Here is a 25,075-nt window from a genome sequence, read left to right as displayed (position 1 = left end):
ATATATGTATTTATTATGATAATTACTAAGGTTACAAATGTAAAATATCTTATTTTATTGGTATGTGTATTTTAACGGCTGGAGACACTTAATAAAAAACGGAGGGAGTATTAATTAATTCACAATCCCAAATTCAAGTGATGCTACATTATTTTTCTTACCTAGTCAACAGCCATGATTACAAACGCGTTTGAACAACTAAAAAATTAGGATTATTGGTAAAAATTGAAACTCATAATTATTGATAATCACGAGATTGCATAAACAATTAAACCATCTCAAGATAGTCTTTTAGTACATATATTACCATAAAAAGCAAAAATAAAAAGAAAGTCTCCACATAATTAATATTCAAATTTAATGCCCTCAACTTTAAGAAAAAAAAAACAAATACTCCTTCAACACAATCTCTGAAATAATAAAAATTATTTCCCAACTCACCAAACTCCAGACAGCATTGATACTATTACATGATCATCACTGTCCCAAGGTACATTAATCACAACGAAAGGAACAACCATAAATAAAAATACATAACAATACAAATTATTTGGAAATTGGGATTGAAATATTTAGGTCCTTGAGTCCAAAGCCAAGATGGTGCTTAGATTCATGGGCTTCATATAATTGGTATCACCACTCAAAATTTGTTGGACTATAATTCTGTTGGCCCTTTCTGATGGGTGGAATGGGTCCCAAAATGCATACAAATCTCTGTTTGGGCACAAGTTAGATAGGGTCGTGCAAAGCCCAATTCCGTTGTATGGGCCTTGCCCACAACACGCGATTTTCGACGTCACAAATCCTGGAAAAAATAAAAAATAAAAGTGCAATTGTTAAATAATTTTGTGTTGAACCTCGTTTAATTGTATTCCATCATTGAATACGCCACCGATCATCAAAAAATTTATAGTGATCTGATCGTGCCGATACGTGTGTTCAAATTATCTTACTTACTTATCGAGATACACCTCGTGTTCTAACAGCATATAATATCAATTTGAAAATTTAGAGAGTGGTTTTCAGTGCTCGTTGAAGATATGATAGTATCACATAGATGACAATATCTAGGGTCGATTATGAGCCTAGCTCAGAATTAAGTGCGAGTGCTTAAGCCCCCCAAAACTAATACTCTCTCCGTCCCACCGAAAGTGGTGCGTATTTCTTTTTGGGTTGTACCACCGAAAGTGGTGCATTTCTTTTTTTGGTAATAATTTTACACTACAAACAATGTGGCCCCACACACATATACACACCTTTACACTACAATCTTATTCTCTTTAAATCCTGTGCTCAAAAGAAGTGCACCACTTTCGGTTGAACGAAGAGAGTATATAGTATTAAAATTGATTGTTCATTTAAGGGTTTCTTTTTTGTTAGTACTATTATATAAAGGTTTCTTTTTTCTTTTTTATTTTTTAATTTTTTACCTAAGGCCCATAAAATGTGAGGACCGGTACATAAGGTAGATTGTGCTAGCTTTTCATGCATCAATTTATGTGACACATTTTTTTTTTGAAACCTATGTGACACAATTGTTGAGTATGAACTTATGTGTCAATTAATAGGTACATTGATCACTACTAGCCTATGTAGGGAACTTTATTTTTTTTGGAAAACCTATATAGGGAACTTTAATTTACTATTAAGGCAAAACGTGACCCACATTTATTATACAATATTAATTTAATGTTGTGAGGTAGGCGAAATTTGCGCTGTTTAGATCAGATTTGAAACTCAACCACCTTACCACTTGATGTGGAAAAAAAAATCTCTATTTTACTCTAGGTACCTATAATATATGTTGGTTTCAAAACAATGTTTTTAAAAATAAATTTAAACTTATTATGCTTATGTTAAATATAATTTAAATTAGAGAATCTCGTGTAACAATGACCATACCGAAGGCTTGAGGATCAGAAATGAAGTCCATATGCATTTGTTGTGTGTTAGCCGCAACGAACACATGAGTCCCTATTTCACTGTTGAGGCTGTCCAGCATCTGAACCAGCTGCGGGTTGAATAGCCCCGCCGCCCTCATCAGCTCCGCCGAGCATTCTCCGGTCCGGCTGCGCTGTGCCAGCTCAGCCGGGACGCACCCGAGTGGGCCCGTCCCGGTCACTAGAACCCTCCTAGCTCCCAAGTCATACAGCTTCTGTAGTAGCATCAACAAAATGTGTTAATAATATATACATATTTTATTCTCGTAGATGCTACACCTCGATTATATTTGGCGCAATTAATATTTAATATTTAATCGGTAGAATGGTTAATGTATATAGCGTAGTTCGCTGACGTACATGCAAAACTTTGCGGTACTCGGAGATGAGGTATCTAACATAGTCCGGTAGGGAAAATTGTCTGGATCTCGCGGAAAATGGGACTAGATAGTAATTGTTGACGAAATCGTTGCCTCCGAGAGTGATGAGGACCAGAGCTTGGTTGACTAGTGTTGTCGTTTGAACCGGTCCGATGATGTTGGCGACACGTGTCTGATACTGTTGGAAATACTCGAGTTGTTTCCCAATACGAATGATGTTTAGCTGCAAAACATCGATAGTAAGTAGCGATTGCGAATTCACATGATATAAAAAAAATAAGAGGGGCGTGCGTGTGTTGGCCAAATAGTAAGAGGTTAATGTTTACGGCTAAAGATCTTAAATTCGAGCCCCATGTGACACGTCCTTTAATTTTTTTATTTAATATTGTTAATTTATTTAGGAGGGGGGGGTAATTATTTCTACATATGGTGTTTTTAGGGACACTTCTCTTAATTACTACAAGAAGAGTCACTTCATCACTATACTACTCTAACAAGTACATGGATGTTTAGAAGTAATAATTGAATATGAGTTGCGTTAAGGCATATGTGAGGGGAAGGTAGATAATGATTTTAGCATGAGTTGTAATAAGAAATAACATAACACTAATTAATAAGGACGAGCCTGGCCTATATAAATTTTAAATTTAGGCTAAATTATTGATCATGTCTAAACTCCAATTATAGCAAAGCAAAGGATTCTAATTAAACTATGTAAAAAAGTACTTACAAACTGAATTCCAGTGTCATTAAGGATTCCAACTCCCGCTGAAGCAAAATTGGCCCCAACAAGAAGCTTCTGCCCTCTAAGAAATGGACTCAAGTATGGCTGTGTAGGCTCCATTCCAAGATGTTCACCTAAAAATCACACATTACATTGGTCACATTAATCTATTATAATTTCAAACTAAAATAAATAAATTATTATAAAAAATAATAATGTGACAAAATGCACCAATTGATAAGAACGTACTAATGAGATCGGGGATGTTGAGGCCGTTGGAGAACCGGCCAGTAGGGCGATGAGTTGGATAGTCGATGCCATAAGGGGGGGAGTCGGCCCTGGCACTCGTTAGAAGGTAGTTGTTGTTGCCATTGTCCACGAGCGAGTCTCCGAACACGAAGAAGGCCCGGCCCTCGACTCGAGGCACCATAGTGGTAGCTATTGAGAGCACAATTAGGCTAAGAAGTGCACATGCAAAGGGAGAGGAGAGCAAGCTTGCCATTGTAAAATGAGTGTTGCTAAATTATTAGTAGTGATCAGTGGCAAGTTTTGTGTGTGTTGGAATGTGATGGAATAAACAATGTGATTGAGCCACACATATATATAGATAAGTGTAGGAGGTGTTGATTGTTGAGGCTCATTAAATGGGACTGGTGAAACTGTGGGAAAATGGGCCATTTGATCATTAAAAAGAAGAATAAATTTTACTGCAGCTGTGTGGTTTTATTTTTGAAGAGGAAACTTAGGATCTCTTTTGTCAATTTTTGGAAAGGAGTTATAGTAATAATGGAGTTTGATTAAAGAGGTTTCTGCTTTTGTACTTGTTGATTGGAAGTCAAATGTTAGTTTGTGAGTTAGTGTTGTTTATAAAGCTTCCAGTCATACAAGAAATGTGATATATATACATATTAACAGGTCTATCTTGAACATCTTGATATATAAGTCTCCAACATGTTTGTGAATATTTCATATTTGGATTCACACAACAAATGTGATATATTAACTTGAATGGTCAAAATATTAGATACTTTGATCATATTAAAAAAAATGAAAAAAGAAAGAAAGAAAAGAGAAGTGTATTAGTGTCATGAATTGTGAAATCAACATCCCCCCCCCCTCCAAATGTTGACAGGTTCACGTAAATATTAAACCTCAAATTATTTGTGTACTATTAATTATATTTTAAATTATCGATTTTTTTTCAAAGTATCAATTTTGTATTAATTGTACTATTTATCCATTTCTTTTTTGCTTAGAAAAATTATGATGTGGTTCGCCAGATGCCACAATATATTTAGAATTATTCTTTTTTTTTAAAAAAAACTTTCATTGTACAAAACGACGTCATTATATGCCTTACTAATTGAATATTTAAAGGGTGAAAAATAAGTGAAGGGTACAATTGATACAAAATTGATAATTTCAAGATTCAAAAAAATATTTTCAATAGTTCAAGATACTAATTAAAGAGAGGTTTAAAGTGGGGAAAAAATTGCTAGATTTTATTAATATGAATATTTAGTGTCATATTCTGTGTTTTTAAATATATTTAATCATTTTTTAATTTCAATCTCCTGTATATTTTGGGGCTAATAATTAGTCCAACTAGAATTTGTAATTATTTGTTTGCATTTTAATCTGGAAATTTTTACCTAACATATTATATATATAGTGCTGTTTAATCCACAATTATGGTGTATAATTTTTTAAAGTTTCAATGTTTAATTATAAAATATTATCTAAATAGTGAAATTATATAGTGACAACATGATAGGAGACCTAAAATTGTGAGATGGAGGAACCGAATCGTTAATGCAACAATATTATAGTACTTTATGCTAATTAGTTACAACCTTATTATTGATAGAATGATGTTAATTATATATATATACTTACCACGCTAGGACTAGGGCTCACATGCATCACAGCATCAAATTAAATATGAAATAAAACAAAAATAATTTATTTAAGGCTAAAATTAATAGGCTTGTCAATTTTGAACCTAATTCATGTTTGTTATATAAACAACACTCTTTCTTTAATTAATAAAGAGGCATTAAAGCCGCTACTGTGATAATATATCTCTGTCTATCTCATTCTATCATTATCAATATAATAATGAATAAAGCCTTACTTTTTGGCTAATTTGTTGGATTCCATTTCTCAAATTGGCAATTTTTTTTTTGCAACATTACGTATTTGTGTGTGTAATGATACGACATAAGCCCACAACTGACCAAAAAGAGCCAAAACTGTCTTATTTTGTTTACAACATAGATTTGAATAATTAATTGTGATTTTTGACACATGGGAAATCATTATATTTGAGCCATAACATCAACATAATTTTCATATAGTCTCATATTATATAACTAGCCCACAAAATTATGTCGCACTCGGGGATGGAATAAGACATTCTCAATAAATAAATAAATAACATTAGGTTCAAGTTTTAAATATAGAAGCATATATATATATTTACGATCTCCTTTCGAGTTTCGTGCAGTAGTCTGCGTCTTTGTACATTCAGGGGTTATTATTTTTTTTTAATAATAAACCTCAATTTAATAATAATAATCATATAGAAAAAATTGAACAAAAATATTAAGGAGAAAATAAGAAGTAATTGACAAGGCCTAGCATAAGTGATAAAGTGAGATATCAAAATCTCTAAGTGAAACGTCTTTGGTTTGATTCCTACCAAAGTGGACATAGTTTTTCCAATTTATTTGAATACAGTCTTTAGACTAGTAGTTTCATTATTATTTGCAAAAGTTCTTTGTAATATGTATTAATTTCATAACATATCATGTTATCTTGTATCTAAAAAAAGGTAGCAATTTAGGAAATGAAATTATTTTTTTTGAGGGAAAAAAATGAAATTAAATTACTATAGCTAGCAATGGACAAGTCTAGTGTACACTTCAACTATTATCAACTGCGCTTATATTAAATAAATCTTATAATATATATACTATATATGATCACATGCATTACATTAAAGATGCACATTCAAACAATTTATTTTATTTTTTTATGTATCCCCCTATAAAATGTCAATGCATCGTGACTTATTCCGTCAAAGGCAAATCAAGCATTTTTCACCTAAAGCAAAAGGTTAAAATGCAAGATTTGTGAGTTAGAAATAAATGTAGAATCAATGAAATATTTTGTTGATATCATGTGGTGAATATAAATGAGGTGGGGTATTTCTTTTTTCCAGCTACCTTAGACGGCCACTTTCATCACTAAACAAATAAATAAAAAACATGCATATTTCTGTAAGAAAAAGTTCAATCATAAATATTACCAACTACCCACATCGGTAGCTAGTTTTTGATTCATAAAATTTGTATGCAATAGTTATTAAACTATTCATGAAATTAAAGATTAAATGTTCGAGGTAAGAAAATTAACCTTGTTTGACAGACATAATTAACTGACAAAGGGTTAGTGAAATTATTTTTAATTATCGATTATGCTAACAAATGAACATAAAAACCCATCAAATCAATACACATAAAATGTAAGTTTAATTTATATTGAAATATCAAACTAAAATCATATGGAAACATAATAAACTTATTGATACATTTAAAGTGTGTGTGTTTCAATTTCAAGCCAGCTATAGATCTCCTCTAATTTTTCAGGCTCATTAATTGATTTATGAAGGTCCACAGCTTTAGATTGGGGGACAAAAAAAGTTGGTAATCACTTTCATTTTGTTGGTATAGTACAATAATAATAGAACATCTTATCATGGGCTGCTGAATGAAAAAAAGTACGAAAATTCAGACAGATATATACGAGAATAATGGCTAATTCTTGCATCACTAATTCATCTCTTCATTTTTTTGCATCAATTAATCAACTTTTTATTAAAAAAATAAAATAAAAAATCTTAACACAAAAGTTTACGCAAGATGAGTTAATGTTCGAATCCAAATTCATATTTTAATTGTATATCTATAGAATTTGTTTGTATTTATAATTATAAATATGCTATGAATTTAAATTTAAAAATTTGAGAAATTCAAGTTGAAATATTGTAAAGAAGAAAATTTTGAAAATACTAAAAAATGTGAATTATTTCATAATCAATCAATTAATCATACATATCAATATATTGCAACCACCAATAAATTAATCACAAATAGAACTGAAACAACTATACATTATATATATAGACTATAGTAGTTGGTGGGGAGGGCTACAGTAAAAACACTTCTTAAAATATAAATATAAACGTTTTTTAATGTACGAATTTTATCCAACAGGGTTACGAATTCATCCAACATGATTACGAATTGTGAAAAATAAATTTTTGCTACCTTTGGGATTCGAACCCAGGACCACGAATTCATCCAAAAGGGTTACGAATCAACCGTAGATCTTGATAATCTAAGGGCTGAAAATCATTTATATTTTATACACTTAAGAGTGTTTTTATTCTAGCCCTCCCCAGTAGTTGGTTATCCTACAAATTAAATCCCCCTTTAATATATATACGAACTATTATAGTATGATGAATTAATTCGTTGGGAAAATGATGAACTTATATATATAGGGAGAGGTTCAAGAAAGAACCATAAATAAAAGAAGACCGGAGAACCATTTTCAGCCATTCGATCATCAAGATCTACGGTGGATGCATCATCTTGTTGGATGAATGCAGATCCTGGGTTCGAATCCTGAAGGGAGCATTTTATTTTTATTTTTTTAGTGCATTAATTTTAACAGCGAATGCATTAATTTTTACAGTAGATGCATTAGATTTGATGGTTCTCCCGTTCTCACAAATAATGTAGTTCTCTCTAGAACCACACCCTATATATATATATATATATATATATATATATATATATATATTAATTTATTTACATCTCATAGGAATCCAACCCAGAAGGTTAAGAGGGTATTTTATTCAGATATAACATGCTAAAAGATAACGAATTCATAACTCATTTGATCTGAATACAAGAATAACGTAAATCTTTATAATTTAAAGATTGAAAATAATTCATATTTTATTTTATTTTTTTAAAGAAAAACCACACCTCATACATATATTATTGAAACAATAGGGCCGGATGGCCCTATTGAGCTTACAAACTCAATTTTTAGCCCTCAATTGAAAAAAAATAAAATTTGGCCATTTTTTAGGTGGTATGACTAACTTACCCTTTTAACTTGAATCCATCTCCAACCCAGTAACAGTACGTGTGATCCAAGCTTCCCTCCTCTCTCTCTCGCTCTTTCTTTTTCGCGCTCTCTCTCTCTTCCGCGTCAATGATGAACGGTAGAAATCGGTCGTGATTCTAATTCCGGCGGCGTGCTTTCCTCCTCTCTCTCTCTCTCTCTCTTCCGCGTCGATGAAGAGCAGAAATCGGTAGAAATCGATCGTGATTCTAATTCCGGCGGCGTGCTTCCCTCCTCTCTCGGCGACGACGGTGGATCTGATCTGATGAGGCGGCGACGGTGGATCTGATCTGATCTGATCGTTGCGCCGCCTCCTCCCTCGGCAGATCTGATCTCCACCTCCTTCGATTTCAGCCATCGACAAATCTAATCTGATCTGTATTTGTGCTGCACGTATGGCACTTATGGCATACGTGCACACTTCCCCCTAGGGTTTAGATATTCCATTTAGGGTTTAGATTATCCATTTGGGGTTTAGATGTTCCATTTAGGGTTTAGATTATCCATTTAGGATTTAAATGATGTTGTTGTTTCTGTATTTGTGCTGCACGTATAGCACTTATGGCACTATTAGTGCCATAAGTGCCCAAATGACCATTTTACTTAGTTTTATTTTGAATTTCCGTTAGCACTTATGGCATTATTAGTGCCATAAGTGTCAAAATGACTATTTTACTTGGTTTTATTTTGGATTTCCAAATCAATAAAAATGGCCAAATTTTGTGTTTTTTCAATGTGTGGTCATAAATTGTGTTTTATGCTTCATTTTGGCTACTTCAAACTTTTACTGTGAGGTGAGAGTTCTATTAACAAATTAAAATTGACTCTGGAAAAGTGTAATATATAAGGGCAAACGAAACAAAATAAAATAGCCATAGGGGTGCAATTACTCGGACCCTTTATTGTGAGTAAATGATTACAATCTTCATCCGTTGCTCATTCATTTCAAGAATTAAACGTATATGAAAAAGTAGGTGAAGTAAAAATCTTAGAAAATAAAAAATATACTAAAAAATAGTGTTATTGACGTCGTCACGCCGCCAAAGAATAATCTGCAGAACTTTTCGGAGTGAATACATTTTCTTTTTTCTTTTTTAACTTTTTACTATTTTTATATTGAGAACTAACATCTACTAGGAATTCAACCACATAAGTAGATATAGAGATCTCCGTCATATAACTAATCTTAATTAGGTTCGATTAATTAAAGAAACTAAAATTGTGGATTATTAAATTATGAGTTATTAAATCTTAATAAAATATCTAATTAATTAAATTATGTCACGTCCGCGTGTGAGTTTCCGCAATGGATATATATAATTGCAGTACTTAAACGCCCATACCTAATGTCAAAAATTTTATATTCGAATCCGTATAATTGAACAAATTAAATAAAACATAATTCACACGTTTTTGTTGGAACTTAAACTAATGATCTTTTAAAAAAGAAAATCTTTTGGTGCCTCAGCTGGTATCATAGTTACTAACTAGTAAGACACATCATTGAAGCGATGAACTATTTGAAATTGGGCTTGACAGCCTGGCCCATCATATTATATGCCTGAATTTTCTTAATTATTTCATGTTCGTTTTATTTAGTTATGATTATTTTGTAGCTAGCATTGATTTCCAGCTAACTGCAGATTTGAATAGAGTAAATACATACCCCGTTTGAGACTTTCTGGTGTCAATGCTTGCAGCATAATCATAATCCACAAACCCACAAAGAGCTTCTTCCTTACTGAAGTCACACTGTTTGAACATAATCCCAACTTCTAAAGTGCATTTAAGATACCTCAGTATATATTTCAATGCTTCCCAGTGAGTAGCTCCAGGATTTGCCATAAACCTGCTTGCCATGCTTATTGAGTGAGCTAAATCTTGAATACATGATGCTTCCTACTAGATTTGAGTATGGTATTCTTTCCATCTCCACCTTTTCTTTTTCACTTTTAGGCCTTTGTTCTTCAGACAACTTGATGTACTGTGGGAGTGGAACACCAACAGCTTTAACTTCTTAAGCACCTTACTGATATAGTCAGTTTGTATGAGTATCAACTCTTTCTTGCTTCTATTTCCCTTAATATCCATGCCCAAGATTCTCCTAGCTTCACCCAAGTCTTTCATGTCAAATTCAGAGTTAAGAGCTCTCTTAACTTCATCTACTTCCTTCAATGACTTGCTAGCTATTAACATGTCATCCACATAGAGCAGTAGATACACAAAACCGCCTAACTTTGTCTCTTTCAAGTAGACACACCTGTCATGCAGAGATCTTCTGAATCCAATGATGTACATGAAATCATCAAATCTTTTGTTCCACTGTCTAGGACTCTACTTGAGACCATATAGAGATCTCTGCAACAGATAGACTTGAGTTTCTTTTCCTTCAATTACAAAACCCTCTGGTTGACCCATGTAGATGGTTTCTATCAATTCTCCATTGAGAAAAGCTGTCTTTACATCCAACTGATGTAACTCCAAGTCAAATTGAGTTGTTAAGGCTAATATCAACCTTATTGAACTGTGCTTAACAACAGGTGAGAAGATCTCATTGAAATCCACTCATTCCTTCTGAGTGAAGCCTTTTGCTACTAGTCTAGCCTTATACCTTACTGTTTCAACTCCATTAGTGACCTCAATCTTTCTTTTAAACACCCACTTGCAGCCTACAAATCTCTGAGTCTTAGGCTTTGATACTAGCTTCCATGTCTTGTTCTTAATGAGTGACTGATATTCTTCATTCATGGCTTCAATCCAAAACTTAGACTCTTTACAAGTTACTGCTTCCTTGTAGTTCTTAGGCTCTTGATATGTGATCTTTTCAGCCGCTGTGAGTGCAAAAGATATATGCTCAGCTTGAGCAAATCTTGCAGGGGGCTTTATACTCCTTCTGACTCTATCTCTAGCAAGCTGATAATCATCCAAACTTTCCTCATCATTTTCTGATGCCTCTCATTCCTGATTTATATCAGCTTCTAGCTTCATTTCCAACTGTTCAGATGGACTCTTGATGCCTTCACCAGATTTTAAATTCTCCACCTCAAAACCTATATCAAAAGTTCCCCCTTTAAATGGCATAACATCTTTTTTGAAGACAACATCTCTACTGACCAAAGCTTTTCCTTTGCCTGGTTCAATGCACCACAACTTATATCCTTTTACTCCAGATGGATATCCAATCATAACACATTTGAGAGCCCGAGGCTCCAACTTATCTTGTCTGACATGCATATAAGCAAGACACCCAAACTTCCTTAAATTTGAGTAGTCTGCTGGTCTGCCTCTCCACATTTCCTCAAGAGTTTTGAATTCAATTGCTGAGGAAGGACACCTGTTTATAAGATAAGCAGCAGTAGAGACTGCTTCTCCCCAGAACCTAGCATGCATTCCTGAACTGGACAGCATACTCCTCACTCTTTCAAGAAGAATCCTGTTCATTCTCTCTACTACCCCATTTTGTTGAGGATTCCCAGGAACAGATCTGTGCCTTTTTATGCCTTTAGCTTTGCAGAATTCTTGAAATCTTTCATTTATGAACTCTAATCCATTATCAGTTCTCAAACATTTAAGCTTAGAACTTTTTTCATTTTCAACTTCACTGCACCACTCAACAAAATTATCAAAGGCATCTGTTTTATTTTTAATAACACAAACCCATACCTTTCTAGAGTAGTCATCCACTAAAGACATAAAATAACTACCTCCACCCACAATGGTGGTTTTGAAGGACCCCACAAGTCACAGTGAACATACTGTAAGGGATAAGTAGAAGTATGCTTTCCTATAGGATATACTAGTTTCTTGCTTTTACTTAACATGGATGCTTCACAGTCATTCAATTTTTCATCATGCTGTACAGACAAGATTCCTTGTTTCTTTAATTCTATTAAGCATTTTTCACTAACATGACCAAGCCTATCATGCCATAACATAATATCAGACTTAGAGATATTCTCAGTTTCACCAGTAATTGTACATGCAATAAGATGATATAGGCTATGCTTTTTAACTCCCTTCATGATTAATTTGGACCCTTTAAGAACATGCAGACTCTCCTTAGCAGATTTGAATTCATATCCTTTAGTTTGCAGTAAGCCAAGAGAAATCAAGTTTCTTTTAAGGGTTGGAATATACCTCACATCAGTCAATAGTCTGATTGATCCATCGTGGAGTTTTAGCTTGATTGAGCCTATTCCTTTTACTGGACACACCTCATCATTGCCAAGAATAACAGATCCTTGATCTTCTTCCTGCAAAACATGAAACCAAGATTTAGTTGGACACATATGAAAAGAGCAGCCTGAGTCAAGAATCCACTCATTTCCTAATTTTGAAGAAATGATATTTAAAGCTTCTGCTTCCTGATACTGCTCTGCAATATCTGCAGAATCCGAAGTGGAGTTCTTTTGAGCTTGCTTCTTCTTCCAGCTGAAACAGTCTTTTCTGATGTGGCCTGGCTTCTGACAGAAATGACACTTCCTGGTCTCCTTTGTGTCATCTTCCTTCCCTTTTGATGGTTGTCCAGTCTTTTGCTTGTCTTTCCAAGGCTTCTTGGACTTAGCTTTTGTGAATTTTCCTTTGACATTGAGGCTTTCATTTGGTGTTTCTTGCTTTGAATTTGCAGCCTTCTGCAATTCCTTGGACTTGATAGCATTCACCACCTTTTCCAATGTTATGGAAGTTTCTCTCTCATAAACCATGACATCCTTGAGATTATCATATGACTTTGGCAAAGCATTCAGGAGCAGAATAGCTTTGTCTTCATCTACTAGACTGACTTCAATGTCAGCAAGATCATCAATGGCCTTATTGAAATCATCTAGTTGATCCAATATTGGCTTATCATCGGTTATCTTGTATGAATACAGCCTCCTTTTCATATATAGTCTATTTGCCAAAGATTTGGTCATATATAGACTTTCAAGTTTAGCCCAAACACCAGCTGCAGATTCCTCTTTGGCCACTTCTCTCAACACTTTGTCTCCAAGGTAAAGTATAATGGCACTGTGAGCCTTCTGCACTATTTCAAGGTGTTTTTCTTTATCTTCTTCCTTGATCGCCTTCTTTGGATCCAGGGCTCCTAGCAGTCCTTGCTGAGTCAGGATTACTTTCATCTTCAGTTTCCACAAGGCAAAATCGTTCTTACCTGTAAACTTCTCTGTTTCGAACTTTGCGGTGGCCATCTCCGATCGATCTTCTTGAGAAGCGATATCTGGTGTATTGAATCAACTTCTCCGGTGATTGATCGTGTTCTTCGCTGCGCCTAGCCTTCCCGCAGACGGCGCCACTTGTCGATTTCAGATCAAGAAATCGTGCAGCAAACAAGAACTGAATCAAGCTCAAGAACACTCAATTTCCAACACTCAAACTCACACGTTTGTGAAGAAGAAATTAAAACTCAAAACTGAAAGTAAAAACTCCAAATTTACGTGGTTCGGCAATGTGCCTACATCCACGGACGATCAACAACAATTTCACTAAAATCAGATCAAGAAGCTACAAGATTACAACGAACAAGAAGAAGAAGATCGCAACTCTCAAGCCTATGTTCTAGACTACTGCATTCAGATCTCTATCACTCTTTTCTGTAACTAATCACACAAACTTCTAACCCCTTCTACAAGGTTTTCAAAGAGTATTTATACATGCCAAATAATGAAGAGATCAGCTCCCAGACTTGAGTAGAAAACCACCCGCTGCAGTCGACCATTCTGTTAGTTTGTTACACAAACTAACTCTGTAGAAGCTGCACTTAAGTCCTTCAACTTCTTATTATTTGCAAGACGACCCCTTCACTTTAAGCAATTGTCATTCACTCCCTTAACAAATATAAACTACAAATTCACAAGTTATATATTTTATGGTCAAACTCAACGAGTTATGGAGTATATTTTATTGGGTAGGTTAAATAGAAACAATAAACTACTTAATTTTCAACAAATATATCATTCACAATTGTCATAGAAATGCAAATGGAAGACGAACAGATGCAACCCACCTACTATATATTATAGTAATTCTATTATTTCACCAATATATTTGAGGTTTAAGTTTCAACTAATACTCCCTCCGTACACATAATAACTTCATACTTTTCCTTTTTGGACGTTCACAAAAGAACTTCTTATCTATTTTTGGACTATGCCCCACCACTTATAAATATCTCATTTACTCATCTTTTCTTCACTCTCAATACACTCAACAATTTTTTTTTTAAAACCTGTGTCAATCCTTTCTGAGAAGTTCTTTTATGGACGGAGGGTATATCCTTCAAAATAAACACAAATAAAACAGATCGATCAACACTGTGATAGACTCATAATCTTGTTCTTATATTATGATATTTTCAATTGATTCTGATTCCATTTTGACAATAGCAAATAAGCAAGCATTGTAAATTTGTATTCCACAAGAAAAGGAACACAACTATTGGATTCAGTAAACCAGAGTTAAGAACTTAAGATAACATACCTGGCTGGTGGCGACGGACCAACGACGGAAGCATGTGGTGGTGTTGTCAAACGAGCAGCGAAGGAGCGGTGGCGAGCAACGGCTGGGGGCGGCGCGGCCGAATCCCGCGGTGTTTACTGTGAATAGTGAATTTCGTTTGAGTAGAATTAGGGATTTTGGATGTTAGGCTATGTTTATCAGCAACCATCCAACCACCCAACCATCCAACCATCTTCAATATTTAATTAATTTCTCTCTCTTCCACATCACTATATTTATTCCAACCCAACCACCTCTATTTTTGTTGATTTATCAATGACCACTCCAACCACCCAACCACAACATTATATATAATTATTTTACTATTATTTTTAATCGTAATAATTTTAATTATATTAAATATAAATTAAAATATTACAAAAAAATTAAACGAAAAAAAAAACAAACTAATACAAATTTAAATTACGACAAACTATAAATATAAACTACAACAATGCAAATTCGAAATAGAAAAAAAAATACATACTAAGCATTTAATTATCATCGCCAAACTTTTGCCAAATGTGTTCGATCAAGTCATTTTTTAGAGCATTGTGAGCTTCCCTGTTACGAAGTTGTGTCCTATTCCTCATATAGCTTGCTAGACTTGCAATCCGTTCCGTGGAAAATTCAAAATTAGGATCATCATTAGCTTCAACATCTTCACTTTGGCTATTGAACCTTCTAACTTCCATAAATTCTGTTGGATCACAGTAATTTAGGTAAGTATGCCGCTCGTCTTCCACTATCATATTGTGCATAATAATGCAAGCAAGCATTACTTTTCCCATCATATCACGATCCCACATGAGACATGGTCGTTTGATAAAATTGAAACGAGCTTGTAAAACTCCAAATGCACGCTCAACATCTTTTCGAGCAGCCTCTTGATGTTGAGCAAACAGTTGATGTTTTCGAGTTTGTGGACCATTAACAGATTTGACAAATGCTGCCCATGAAGGATATATACCATCAGTGAGATAATATCCCATATCTTTTTCATGGCCATTTACCACATAACTAACCTTTGGTGCTCGACCTTCCAATATATCTTTGAAAACAGGCGATTGGTGAAGCACATTGATATCATTTCTTGAACCTGGAGTTCCAAAAAATGCGTGCCAGATCCATAGGTCTTGAGATGCGACTGCTTTCAAGATGATTGTTGTCTTACCGCTTCTTCCTGTATATTGCCCAGCCCATGCAGTAGGGCAATTTTTCCATTCCCAATGCATGCAATCAATACTACCAAGCATACCGGGAAAACCGCGTTGAGCACCAACATACAGTAGACAAGCAAGATCTTCTTCGGTTGGCCTTCTGAGGTACTCCCCACCGAAGTTGTGAACTACACCTTGCACGAATTTTTCAACTGATTTTCTTATAGTTTGTGCGCTCATTCGAATGTATTCGTCGTGCAAGTCTGCTCCTGTTCCGTATGCCAATACTCTCATCGCTGCAGTACATTTTTGAATCGAAGACATACCTAAATGACCAGTTGCATCACGTTTTTGTTGAAAAAAACTATCTGTGGCAACGAGTTTGTTCATTATTCTTTCGAATAATGGCTTTCGCATACGAAACCTTTTTCGAAAAACTTCAGGAGTGTATATTGGCTCGTCTGAAAAGTATTGCTCGAACACACCTTGGTGGCCTTGCTCACGACGACGTTCAATAAATCGTCGTGGTGCTCTATCAGTGTTGTTTGTAGGTTGTAAAGATAGAGTTGGAATCTGAAAAGCCACATCATCGATCATGGAGTCAATGCGTCGATTTTGCAATACATGGTTTTCATGCATTTCATCAAATTCGGTGAAATCAAAAGGATCAAAGCTAGGACTGGAATCATCAAAGTTTTCATTTGATGTCATGTTAAATTTTGGTGGCTAAATACTAACAAATAGATCAAGCAAATGGATATGTGGGAAAGCTTTGGTTGTGATGAGGTCAATTACTTGTTACTACAGATATATAGAAATTGCTAGTGGAGTAGTTGTTGGAATCCAATGTCATTCACGTGTAGTTGTTGGAATCCTATGTCATTTGTTGAAATTGCTAGTGGAGTAGTTGTTGGAATCCAATGTCATATCCCACTATCAGTGGGATCCAATATCATATCCCACTATCAGTCATATCCCACTATCAGTGGAATCCAATGTCATTCACGTGTATAGCCAATGGGCAACATAAATAATTGAAACTTTTGTCAGGCATCCAATGTTGAATATCTAGTGGAATCTGACGTTCAATAAATCATTTGCAGTGACAACTATTTAAAATCACATCACTTAAATTCAAAATACATAAACTGAAATTGAAATTACATAAATTTAACGTACTGAAGATGAAATTACATAGAATGACATCACACAACATATTCACGAAAACTAAAATAAACATAAATGTAAATAGAATTATGGAAATAATTCTGCCATAAGTCGATTTTTCATGGACTCTTCTTGAGGAGATAAGTTATTTTTACCCAGCAACGTGTTAAGCACATTCCATTTTGACATCATCAAAGTGGATTGCATCCTAATTTCTCCCATTCTGTTAATTGCATCAGTTTCCTTCTCACGTACGATCCTCAGGGCTTGAAGTTCTGCAGTAAAATCCTCAGAAATAATCGACTGTTGTGACATTTTAGCTTTTCCTTTCCTTTTTGCTTTTGCTTTATCTCTACCAGCAGGACGACGGATTGTTGAAGTTTCACTTACAGGAGTTTCAGAGGTGGAGTTGTTTGGATTCTCATCTTCCTCGGTGGTTCTTGATTTTTTGGAACTGCCACGATCTTCGTCAACATCATCTTCATCATCAACTGCACGGGCACGCGTACGCTCAGTGCCCAACTTCAGCTCCCAATTCGGATGATGACGCATGACTTTTTCAAAAACCTCATAGTGCGTAAACTTAGTTGTTCCATAAAAAATTTGTGCTTCCTTCTCAATATCTGCATCAGACATGCCGCTACTTTTTCTAGCATATGCTTCCTCATATGCACCCACCCACTTAGTTACATTCGCATTCAACCTCTTGTAACGATTTCTCAATGACTCTATGCTTCTTTTCTCTCCCATTAATCGCGAGTTGTCAGCCCGAGATTCTTCATACATTGCTTGAATGCGTTTCCATAAAGTGGCCTTATTTTGATTAGTGCCAACAATTGGATCCGAGCTACAAGTACACCAAGCATACATGAGCGCCAAATCTTCTTGATCATTCCAACCTTTCGGACCGCTGGAGGTGTTTGTGTTTGTGGGGTGGATATTTTCTGGAGTGGAATTTTCACGAGTGAGATCATATGGAAATTGAGGGTTTGAACCAGATCCAAAAACTTGGCTATCAATATTATCAAGATTAGGATAATAATCTTGCGAGTTTGAGAAATTTTGAGAATCCTCAAAAAAATTTCTAGGATCCATTGCAAAAAGTAGAAAATTTTGGTATGTATAACTATAAACAAATGAGGTCTATTTATAGAGAAATTAAAATTATAAATTTATATATATATATATATATATATATATATATATATATATATATATATAAATAATAGATATTAAAATTTTATGCTAATATCTAAATTAAAATCAACCAACCAATAAAATTGCAACACATCATCAAAATCCTATCTAAAATGTGGAAGAGACCGCAGGTCTCAATTTGGTGGGGTGGAGACCACGGTCGGTCGACTTCAGCATAGATCATCTCATTTTTGCTTTTTTTTTTTTTTTTTAATTTCCTATGTGGCGGTCGACCACTGGCAAATTGGTTGCCGTTATTTGTAGTCTTAGAAAGCTGTGATTAATAATATTGAATGTCCAGTTGAAGAAGCCAAATAATGTGCATACTTAACAACCACTAATAAAATAATACTACTAACATCACCAGCTTATATCAAGCCAGCTGAAGTGTTGACTTATTGTTTCACATATAAAATTTGTAGAGATAAAAGACAAGTTTGAAAGATATTTAAATAGTTGATATATATTGTTAAGGCTATTGCATGATTAATGAAGGTCACTTCCACTTACACCCCACATGCATTCTGCGTTTAATAGTTTTTCTTTAATTAAAATTTAACAATCCAAAGTAGTTGTCACTTAGAAATACTTAGCAAACTATTAGAAATCTAAGCGACCCAAGCCTTCACACACAACCATCGAGAGAGAAACAGAGGATACAATAGCCATCCAAATAGAAAGATATGTCATATGAGGAATACACAATTGTCACAACTAAATGTCATTTACAAACACACAACCATCAAGGTAGAAACTTCTAAAATTAATGCAAACAAGCAAAACGTACGTAACAATAATGTAGACAATTGCGCTAGCTCATGGATTGAGATTCACAATCATTATTTCGGAGATTAAGTCAGAATTCTTGATCTTTGCTGCAATGATTTTGGTTGTCACCATCTTTATCTCCTTCAAAAATTTGAACGACACAATCTCTTCCGGGAGGGTATCCAGATCTGGACAATCGTGGATTTCTAATCTCTGGAGCCAACGCATTGCACCTTTTCCACATTGTACATTTCTCAGATTCCACAACTCTTCGATGAACAAGACTTTGAGACGAGGGAAGCCGCTGTGCAAGATCACCATTTGTTGACCAGTGTATGCGTTCCGCAATTTGAGGTATTTTAGATTGGACAACTTTCCTAGTAGTGGCATGGGATCTTCATCAAGACAACTATTAACCAACGTCAATGATTTAAGATATCGAGGGAAACTTCTTGGAAGCCTAACAAGGAGTCCATCCAATTTGAGTGTATCGAGCCTCTTTATAATACCAAGCTCGTCCAAACAAGGCATGCTTCTGAAACGATACCCTCTTAAGATTAGGTGTTTAAGACTCTCCACCATAGCCAATGACACAAAGAGCTTGCTTACATCTGAGTTTTCATCCAATTCTTGTATGCCCAATTTCTTAAGAGAAGTAGACATATTTGAGATCGAGAGCTCATATGTCCAATTATCAACCGAGACGTAGGTTAAGGTCTCCAGGTTAGGTAGCGTGTCTATCTTCAAAGGCTTCCTGCAAATCAAATTAGATAAGTAGAAGTGGCGAAGGCTACACAATTCCCATACAATATCTGGCACCTCCACCATAAAGTTTTGAGCTATGTCAAAAACCTCAAGCTTTTTCAAGCACCCCAACGAGTCTGGGAGCTCTTGTATGTAATTGTTTCTCAATCCCAAGTATCGTAATTCAATCAATGTGCCAATACTTTCCGGTAAAATCTTCAACCCAAAATCTTCAAAGTCAAGTATCTTAAGTTGTTCAAAGCTCTTCCAATAAGACGGACTAGTGTCCAAGTAGCCACCTCCATGGAAGAAGAGAGAAACAAGATGTTTATCTTGATCCGTGGAGTAGTTGAACTTGTCTCTGCTACAAATGATAACACGATGATGACGAGGACTCTGAGGAGGAAGATTATTTTCATTGTTCCTTAGGATCTCCAAACCTAGTTTCTCCTCAGCTTTTTGGATGGATAGCATGTGTAGCAGAGCATTCATGCGATACGCCGTGCGCTTGTCCTGGACTTGAATAACAGATTCATTGATTAAACCATCTAAATATGATTTATAGTTAGATGTTGAAACCACTCCTCCAGCAACCCAAATCTCTCTCAATTTTTCCTCCCTCAAAGTTGTACTTTGCTTAAAGAAGGACATATACATGAAACATGAATCAAGTTTGGGATCCAATTTATGATAAAATGGTTCCAATAACTTCAGTGTTGAACCAAAATCAACTGATTCAAGAAGTTGCTCCCATTCTTTCCCGGTTGAGACTTTCTTTTCTGCTAACTGCTTTCCCACCTCTTTTATAGCTAATGGCAGACCGTCACATTTTCTCAACATTTGTTTTCCCATATGCTCCAAGGACTTTGGGAATTTGTGTTCACCCGTCAATTTATTGCCATGGTTTATTGTTTTCAAGAACAATTGCCAGCTCTTCTCAGAATCCAAAAATTTCATCTCATGAACATCTTCGTTGTCTACGTCTATGTCCTTATGGATCGTGTGACTTGTGAGGAGCAATCTACTTCTATTGTCTGCTTTACATAAGGACAAGCCCAAAAGGAACAGTCAGAAGGTTATTGAGTCAGTAAACTTAAATTGTTTGATTAGTTTTTGAGACTTCAAATTTTAATTGCAAAAAGTTAAAATTTTGAACCAGCGGTTAAGTTACTTGATCATAAGCAGAAAGATGATCATAGATACCTTCATCTGGAAGAGCTTCCAAGAAAGACTCCAAGTGCATTTGTTTGGGCATGTCATCGAGAACTATAAAATATCGCGTTCCTTGCAGGTGTTGACAAAGCATATCTCGAAGCCTTCGATTGTCCATATTCTCCAATAAGGAAGATGTATGGAGATTCTGAGGATCTACCTGTTGTATTAGTTTGAAAAGTAGCTCTTTAAGAGTGAAGTAAGTAGAATTAGATACCCAAGCACGATGCTCGAATCGCTCAATGACGGTTGCATGATTGTATATCTCTCTGGCAAGAGTTGTCTTTCCACTACCACACATCCCTTTGATAAGAATAGTCTTCAGGTCATCTTCCCCACCAATAATCCTTTTGCGAAGCAGCATTTGCACATCTTCCTCCAAGCCCACCGCATCAACATTTTCTGATGATCTGATGTTGGACTCTGTCTCCACCCCATTATCTCCCAGTTTAAGTATCTGCTTTTTGATCTCTCCGATCCAACTATGGATGGACTCATAGTCTCTATAATATGTTACGTGTTGTTTGCAAAGGTCGAGAGCATCGTCAGCCATGTCGACAAGGTCAGATACCAAAAAATTTAGGCTTCTCCCCTCTTCCAATTTCTTATCCCTCACAATATCCACAATCTCTCTCATATCTTTAATTACCCTTTCCATTTGCTCTTTTATAATCTCCTTTGTTTTCGTGTCATCTCCATAATTAATGTCTAGCTTCTGTATCACCGATAAGAGGAGAGCCTCCGACATGTTTCTGCTTGAACCAAACTGCCCTAATAGGCAATTTAACATCATTAGTAGCTAGGAAATAACACATTCCAACAAATCCATAAATTATTAGTATAGAAAAAAATGATTTTTGGATTGAATAGAAATTACTCAAGCGAAATATTTAAAAAATTTAACTCTATATAAGAACATCATAATCATGTGAATTTAGTTTTCGATATAATTGAAAACATCATAAACACATGAATTTTAAAATTAATCTAATCTAAGGATAAGGAAAAAGTTACCCTTTTTCTATATCTCTTCTAATCTTTGTTTGTTGTGATCGACTTTCTGATTCAATCCTCACATTTCATGAAATGAGCTCGTCTTGATTTTCCAATGCACCCTTTGATTTAAAGGGAAGAATGTGATATCTTTCAAGTCAAATAATTTTACACTAAAACTAAAACTTAACAAGGAAGAGACCAAAAATCTTGATGAAATTAATTTCATCTTTACATAGTGATGAGTATATGGATCCATCATCCATGAGGTCTTTCCGCGTTTGGTGGCTTACACAATTACAATATTGCTACTATAATTATTTCTTAACCTGGGACATTTGATCATATTAATCAGAAAAACCAAAAAAAAAAAGAGAGAGCTCAAGATCGGTTCAAAAAGAAACTCAGCTGGGAAGACGTTTCCCTTCAATCAATAAGTTGAGAAGGATTAATTATTGATCCTTCAAAACAAACACAAACAGAAGAATTCAGCTCAAGTCTATTTTATTGAAAAAATAAAAATTCATTGAAAGAAATCGGCCTCGCTGCTTGTAGAGAAGTTTCAGTAATCGCGCAATCACAGTGTCACTGTCATAGACTCCTAATCTTCTCTTATCTTATGATATTTTCAACTGATTCAACTAATTGTGATTCCATTTTGACAATAGCAAATAAGCAAACATTGCAAATTTGTATTCGAAAAGAAAAAGAACACATGTATTGGATTCAGTAAACCAGAGTTGAGATAACATACCTGGGCTGCTGGCGAAAGAAATCCGGCGGTGTTTACTGTGAATAGTGAATTTCGTTTTAGTAGATTTAGGGATTTTGAATGTTAGGAAGTTGTGATTAATTATGAGTAGAGGCTCATTTGAAGAATAATGTTTATAACAAAAATAACTAATTGTATCGTAAGTGAAAAATAGGGGCAGAGGGACTAATATGCCGATTTAAAATAATAATGTAACACCCCGCCTATTTATATTAAATTTAGAATTTTTTTTTAAACTTAGATATTAAGTTGATTCACGCCGGATAAAAGAAAATGAATTTATTTTTTTAATTCCAACAAAAATGATTTACAAAAATATTTGTAAATTTAGTTATTGAATTTATATGCATTGCATATTTATTTAATTTAGCAATCTTTCACGAGCTATTTTTTTTCGAACCCTGAAGTATTATTACAGTCCCGATATATTATTTATGTTCCTAATAGCCACCCTATATCATGATTATTTTTAGCATACATGTATTTATGCAGACTAATAAAATCCTCCCATATCTCATCCTCAATCCACTACTCATCAATGGTGCTACACTACTCACCAATTCATTACTTCCACCACCAACGTTAACATCACTACCCACTCACACTTTCCACTCTCCCCACTCACACTTCACACCATACTTTGCCCCCCACCAAAATAAACTTTAGCCATAATACTCATTCCCTTCCACTCACCATTTCTCCTACATACCAAGGAACAAGTGCAGAGGTAAGAACTGCAATCATAATTTCATAATTTAATTCTTACAACCTTCAGCAACTTCCAAGCTCTCTCTCTCTAAAAAAAAAAAACGCCACTGCCCATGTAAGTTTGGAACTTTGAAATTCTTTCATTTTTTTTTTCTTTCCTTGTCTCTCTTGCAAATTTTTGAATAAAGCAACATCTGAAATTCTTGTACAACTCCATTCACAGAACTCCATTCACAGAAGCTTAGTAAACAACAACAAATACAACAACAAACACCAGCCGAAACCTCATCAAAAGGTTATAATTCTAACTCAATTAGTTTACTTCCTGTGCTAATTGAGCCTAAAGCAGAGAAACAAATCCATATTCATCATCTCACAGATATATGCATATATTTATATATATATATACATTCATGTATGTGCATAAGCAAGTACTAAATAGTTTTCAAGTCTGTTAATAAACGAAAGAAAGAAAAGAGGAGTCTTGATCTTGATTTAGCTTGCTTTCGAGTTTGAGGCGTCGAATCGGTTGGTTGTTGTTGCTGCTTGTATGAGTCGAGTCAGGGGTGGGAAGAGGTTGGCTGTGCGTCGACGGCGCAGTGACGAGCTGTTGCTGCTGTCGCCGAGAGAGAGACCGAGGGAGGCGGCGGCGCTCGTCGTCGCCAAGGTGGAAAGAGAGAGTTGGGGGTTAGGACGCTGGTGGTAGTGGCGTGAAGCCGCTGCCGTCGTCCGCTGGATTTTCAGAAGGAGGCGACGGCGGATCTGCTGCGAGGACGCCGGAGGCGGCGGAGCTCCGCGGCGGTTGCGCCTGCTGCGTGAGGGAGATGAGAGAAGGGAGAGCCGAGAGTATTCGCCGTTGCTCCGGCGAGCTTCCAAGGCGGCGGAGTTTCTGGCGGAACCGAGGGAGAGAGGGCTGAACGGGGCTGTTGGCGACGTTGGGTGGGTGCGTGCGTCTGTGTGTGAGACGAGAGATGGGGGAGAAGGGAGTCAGGGGACGGCGGTCGGGCGGCGGAGGCGGCGCTGCTACCTCTGCCGGAAAAGAAGAGGTTGATGTTGTGTGTGTGAGTGTGTTTCTGTGTTATGCGTGTGTGTGTGTGAGAGCCGAGGATGGCGCGGCTTCTCGCCGCTGCTCCTCCGGCGAGCGTCCGCGGCGGACAAGATCGTCCGAGAGAGAGAGAGAGAATAGAGAGGGAGAGAGTGAATTGGGATGGGGGCGCAGCGTGAAGATTAGGAAGGTGGAGAAATGGGATGTTGGGCTTTAGGTTTGGGTTAGGGGTTGGGCCGATTTATTTTGAGTGTTGGGCCGAATTTTGTTTTATTTTATTTATCAGTTGGGCCGGTTTTTATTAAATCTGTTGGGCCTTTATTAATCTATTTAATTGGGCTGTGCAGTTTTCTTTATTTAAAATGGACTACACTATTTAATTAATTAGACTTATTAAGTTTGATTAATTATTTTAATTTGCATAATAATATTATATTATTATTATGTGCATATTTAAGAAAATTTCTTATTATATGCTAAGCATGATAAGATTTGCATTATATTTTGCAATAAGAATATTTATGATTTAATTGGTTTTATTTATAATTCCAATTATTAAAAAAGATGAGTAAGA

The 25,075-nt window shown here is 35.5% G+C and overlaps 4 protein-coding genes across 9 annotated transcripts in view; all 4 read right to left on the bottom strand.

The window, feature by feature from the left end:
- Window positions 1-411: 411 nt before the first annotated feature.
- On the bottom strand, window positions 412-3,637 carry LOC131017575 (GDSL esterase/lipase At5g33370-like). Its single transcript, XM_057946378.1, has 5 exons — window positions 3,294-3,637; window positions 3,051-3,178; window positions 2,301-2,543; window positions 1,903-2,155; window positions 412-805 (listed from the first exon to the last, which is right to left on the bottom strand). The coding sequence occupies exons 1-5, from the start codon at window positions 3,544-3,546 to the stop codon at window positions 573-575; spliced, it is 1,110 nt and encodes a 369-aa protein (XP_057802361.1). The 5' UTR covers window positions 3,547-3,637; the 3' UTR covers window positions 412-572.
- Window positions 3,638-15,229: 11,592 nt separating this feature from the next.
- Window positions 15,230-16,606, bottom strand: LOC131018321 (uncharacterized). The gene has a single exon (XM_057947045.1). It carries the CDS (start codon window positions 16,604-16,606, stop codon window positions 15,230-15,232), a length of 1,377 nt encoding a protein of 458 aa, XP_057803028.1.
- A 543-nt stretch (window positions 16,607-17,149) lies between these two features.
- LOC131018320 (glutathione S-transferase T3-like) lies at window positions 17,150-18,157 on the bottom strand. The gene has a single exon (XM_057947044.1). It carries the CDS (start codon window positions 18,155-18,157, stop codon window positions 17,150-17,152), a length of 1,008 nt encoding a protein of 335 aa, XP_057803027.1.
- A 754-nt stretch (window positions 18,158-18,911) lies between these two features.
- LOC131017525 (probable disease resistance protein At1g58602) overlaps window positions 18,912-25,075 on the bottom strand; it is a 71,016-nt gene continuing 64,852 nt past the window's right edge. For 2 of the 6 annotated variants that reach the window (XM_057946306.1, XM_057946300.1), the window contains exons 3-5: window positions 21,998-22,098; window positions 20,975-21,749; window positions 18,912-20,805 (exon numbers count right to left, since the gene is read on the bottom strand). In XM_057946306.1, coding sequence (XP_057802289.1) covers window positions 19,076-20,805; window positions 20,975-21,731 — 2,487 coding nt within the window. In that variant the 5' untranslated portion in view covers window positions 21,732-21,749; window positions 21,998-22,098 and the 3' untranslated portion in view covers window positions 18,912-19,075. Of the gene's footprint in view, window positions 20,806-20,974; window positions 21,755-21,997; window positions 22,894-25,075 lie in introns of those variants that run through there. The other 4 variants (XM_057946305.1, XM_057946303.1, XM_057946302.1 and 1 more) reach the window with 4 other exon arrangements.

The sequence above is a fragment of the Salvia miltiorrhiza genome, chromosome 3, assembly GCF_028751815.1.
Source record: "Salvia miltiorrhiza cultivar Shanhuang (shh) chromosome 3, IMPLAD_Smil_shh, whole genome shotgun sequence".
Classification (NCBI taxonomy): Eukaryota; Viridiplantae; Streptophyta; class Magnoliopsida; order Lamiales; family Lamiaceae; genus Salvia; species Salvia miltiorrhiza.
This window is presented reverse-complemented; position numbering and strand designations above follow the sequence as displayed.

What these genes read in the sequence shown, in the direction of transcription:
- LOC131017575 (XM_057946378.1), bottom strand. Translation starts at nt 3,546, where the DNA reads ATGGCAAGCTTGCTCTCCTCTCCCTTTGCATGTGCACTTCTTAGCCTA. An exon ending in CAACATCCCCGATCTCATTA is followed by an intron (nt 3,179 to 3,293) that starts GTACGTTCTTAT and finishes TGTGATTTTTAG; the next exon opens with GTGAACATCTTGGAATGGAG. An exon ending in AGTACCGCAAAGTTTTGCAT is followed by an intron (nt 2,156 to 2,300) that starts GTACGTCAGCGA and finishes ATGCTACTACAG; the next exon opens with AAGCTGTATGACTTGGGAGC.
- LOC131018321 (XM_057947045.1), bottom strand. Translation starts at nt 16,606, where the DNA reads ATGACATCAAATGAAAACTTTGATGATTCCAGTCCTAGCTTTGATCCT.
- LOC131018320 (XM_057947044.1), bottom strand. Translation starts at nt 18,157, where the DNA reads ATGGATCCTAGAAATTTTTTTGAGGATTCTCAAAATTTCTCAAACTCG.